The sequence below is a fragment of the Erigeron canadensis genome, chromosome 2, assembly GCF_010389155.1.
Source record: "Erigeron canadensis isolate Cc75 chromosome 2, C_canadensis_v1, whole genome shotgun sequence".
Taxonomy (NCBI): Eukaryota; Viridiplantae; Streptophyta; class Magnoliopsida; order Asterales; family Asteraceae; genus Erigeron; species Erigeron canadensis.
In genome coordinates this window covers 11,409,276-11,412,991 of record NC_057762.1, presented here as the reverse complement: position 1 = coordinate 11,412,991, position 3,716 = coordinate 11,409,276, and the positions used below count along the sequence as shown (strand labels likewise).

Below are 3,716 nucleotides of genomic sequence, written 5' to 3'. Positions count from 1 at the left end.
AAGTTCAAAGGGTTACTAATGAGTTACCAGCCTCATCGGCATATGATTATACAGTTTTTATTTATGTGTTTACTTATCATTATTAGGTCTTTGAAAAAACGACAATTTATTGGTTCAAACAGAATGGGACACGAGTATATATTTTTATTATATTTATGTAAATGTAAATGTAAATGTGAAAATATCAAGTAGTCTTGCGTATTCAACAAACTTCTCATGTGTAATAAAAGTCGACCCGCATGTTGTTTATTAAGCAGATTTTTCAGTTGATTAAAAACCACATTAGCTCATTGGTGAGGTAGATTAGGTCTTAACTTAAACAAGCTTTGAGCTCAATTAGCTGGTTGCGCCCCTAGATTAGGGTAACTTTCAAAAAGAAAATACATAGGGGTTTTGCAGTAGATATCAAAATCTCAAAGGACTAAGAAGTGAAATAAATACTATATCTATCTGGGTATGGAAGATATAACGAAAGAACCACACACAGACGCTGAGAGCAAGAGAAGAGATGATGGTAATCAGCTACAGCGCATGTACACCATATCACCGTGTTCCTCACATCTGTTACATCAGAAACCTTCATCATCTAACAACTACAATGCTGCACTGTGAATTGGAGTCGGTGTTAACAAGAACTAGCAGACGATCATTATCTTTATCTCTGCTGGCATCATTTTCTGTCCCTATTTTGTTTTCTAATTCGGAAACTGTTGCTGCTGCTGTTGCGGATACTCCTCGGTTTTTTGAACTAGCTGATTCTGGTGGTGTAAAGGCGTTGGAACTCCGTGTTGGTGATGGCCGCGATTCTCCTGTCGATGGTGATCAGGTTTTAAATCACTTATCCAAAATGCCCTGATTGACGTATATGTATGTATGTAAAATGTAGCTAGGCTGTTCATGAATGCAATTGGTCCTGATTGATGTCTTTATGGTAGGTTGCTATTCATTACTATGGACGTTTAGCTGCTAAGCAGGGATGGCGTTTTGATTCGACATACGACCACAAAGATGAAACTGGTGATCCGGTTCCGTTTGTGTTTACTCTTGGTTCAACCAAAGTAAGATATATGTGTCTTTCCTCATTTGTTTGGTCTTGTGGATCGATTTGTATAGCAATACTTTATGGGAAAATATAAAATGTTGTTAACATCATTCCTGCTACTCTCACAAACACCTCCCCCTGAATTTCCCACATGATAAATAAATAATCATCCCCCTGAATGTGAGGGCAAAAATAACCAACTAAATGCTGTTAACAGCATATTAGCTAACCCCATACTTTATTATATACATACTCCCTTATGGTGTGTTTTTTGTCCCTCTGGTTAAACAGGTCCGTGAGAGCATTTTCGTCATTTTATTCCATACCCATTCCTTCTTCAAAACACACTATCATGTAATTGATTAATTGGAGGTAGTTGTTATAATAATGCTATAGTTTTCTAGCTTTACTGGTTTTGACCCCACCAAACCCATTTTGATCAATTACCCGACCCACTTGCCCAATCCGTTTTGTTGTATTGCTAGTTTATGATTCAGCCTAAGAACTTTATGTGTATTTGTTAACCTAGTCAGGTCATAGCAGGGATTCAAGCAGCAGTTAGATCAATGAAAGTGGGTGGTATACGTCGAGTTATTATCCCGCCATCCCAGGGATATCAAAACATGGATCAGGAGCCTGTTCCACCAAATGTAAGCTCTTAGATATATCTATAAAAGAACATTCGCTTTTATGCTGTTTTTCTCTATCTTTTCTTTAGTAAGTGTGCTACTACATTTTCGTATCTTATTCTTCTTGCGTCTTATGAAAAGTACACACTGACCACTAGAATAAAATGTTAGCAAATATGTAATGCATTTCCTAACATTTCAATCATTTGACATTTCATGATGTGCCTCTATATTTGTTGTATTTGATTATTAGAGCTTTTGATAACCAATTTTTAGATAAATGTTCAAAGTGTTTGACGATGTTAGGCTTCAAATTCGGTTGGTTGAACGTAGGCAACATGTTTAAACAGGTAATTCCCACGGGCACGTGAAATGGAATGGGCTAACATGCTGCCATTTTTTTGGTCCAATTCTGTCACTTTTTTTTTTTTTTTTTGGGGGTAATGGGATTACCCCGATGAGTATAATTTTGTAACTTTATAAGATCATAAATATGTGAAATATTATTAAGTTAATGATGCAGTTATTTGATTAAAACAATTTAGGAGGAACAGGATAGAAAGTAAGTAAGCAAGCACCTAATGTCATCTTCCACGGGTTTTGGGTCCCAATACCACGAGGGTGTATGAGGGAGGTTAAGATATAGACAATCTTACCCCTACCACGATGGTGTAGAGAGACTGCTTCCAGATTTGTCTAAGGTAGAAAAGGGCCTCCAGCCTTGCAAGACATTAGGATGGAATCCTTGACCTCTGTCTCCAAAGGCAAAGGTGTGAACCATTTATCCAACCTTGCTGTTTTGAGGTTGTAAATACTGGATATATACACTAAATAATTGAGTGACGCTTCCTTTGTATTTCGTAAAGCTGTTTATAGTGAACCCTTTCACCTATTCTCAATGTATCCCAAGTTTACTCATTGTATATATACTGGTTGAAATGACCCCCGTGACTAGATCTCATAGATCTGTGACACTTCCTGGTCCAAATGAAACTCTAAGAATGCTACAGAATGTGACTCTCAATCCATGCATTTTTTAAAATCAGCATCAAGTGAGGTTACAGTCAAAGAGTATATGTGTACATGTAGTACAATGTTCATTATCTGTTGTGTTTATCTCTGAGCAAAATTGTTATCTCTCGGATCAGTGGAACCCAACCCTATATATATGTGTACATGTAGTACAATGTTCATTATCTGTTGTGTTTATCACTGAGCAAAATTGTTATCTCTCGGATCAGTGGAACCCAACCCTATATATATTATGTGCATGTCATATAAAATGTTCCTTGATCAAAAGGATTGCAGTGTCAAACATCTAATCCGTATCTTTGACATCACACTAACTTATTAATCATTACGTTTGACAGTTTTTTGACAGGCAAAGGCTGTTTACAACCATTTTCAATCCTACACGTCTTGCTAATGGGGAAGGCTCTACGTTGGGGATTATCATATTTGACATTGAACTTGTCTGCCTGAAGCACCAATGAACTGGTAACCTCCAGTATATATTTGTATTTTGAAAACACATTTACAGTTTGTAATTAATCTTGTGCATAATTTAAAACCCAACAAATCTTATCTGAATCCGCATGTAACTTAACTTTGGCATTACAAACACACACTGATACACACCAAATTTCTTGTTTAATACAAACTGAAGACATAATCATTCCAAAGATATAATGCTACTTTTGGTATTCCTTTAATGCAGTTATTCATTTACTTTGTAAGTTTATAGAAAACGAACATGCAGCTTATCATATATTTATCATACCACCAGGACGTGGACATTCGTGTAAGCAGTAAGCTCACATTCTCACAATATAGGAAATCTTGTAGTTTTAAGTGAACCACTGTCTTACTTTTTCGAGATAACCAAGAGTAGAATTGATATATGCCACTGCAAGATGGGATGTCAAAAATGTTGTAACCTACAAAATTGATGTTGTTAATGTCAATTCTATTAGTTCTAATGCACATATTAGCCTATGGGCAACGAGGTATCTGAGTGTCTCCATCACTTCACAACAAATTTTATG

At 36.2% G+C, this 3,716-nt stretch overlaps 1 protein-coding gene across 1 annotated transcript; it reads left to right on the top strand.

The window, feature by feature from the left end:
• The first annotated feature begins 465 nt into the window (after nucleotides 1-465).
• LOC122588829 (peptidyl-prolyl cis-trans isomerase FKBP17-1, chloroplastic) lies at nucleotides 466-3,261 on the top strand. Its single transcript, XM_043761040.1, has 4 exons — nucleotides 466-826; nucleotides 936-1,058; nucleotides 1,576-1,692; nucleotides 3,042-3,261. Exons 1-4 carry the CDS (start codon nucleotides 509-511, stop codon nucleotides 3,162-3,164), a joined length of 681 nt encoding a protein of 226 aa, XP_043616975.1. The 5' UTR covers nucleotides 466-508; the 3' UTR covers nucleotides 3,165-3,261.
• The last annotated feature ends 455 nt before the right edge of the window (nucleotides 3,262-3,716 follow it).

What these genes read in the sequence shown, in the direction of transcription:
- LOC122588829 (XM_043761040.1), top strand. Translation starts at nt 509, where the DNA reads ATGATGGTAATCAGCTACAGCGCATGTACACCATATCACCGTGTTCCT. An exon ending in CTCCTGTCGATGGTGATCAG is followed by an intron (nt 827 to 935) that starts GTTTTAAATCAC and finishes TCTTTATGGTAG; the next exon opens with GTTGCTATTCATTACTATGG. An exon ending in TTACTCTTGGTTCAACCAAA is followed by an intron (nt 1,059 to 1,575) that starts GTAAGATATATG and finishes TAACCTAGTCAG; the next exon opens with GTCATAGCAGGGATTCAAGC.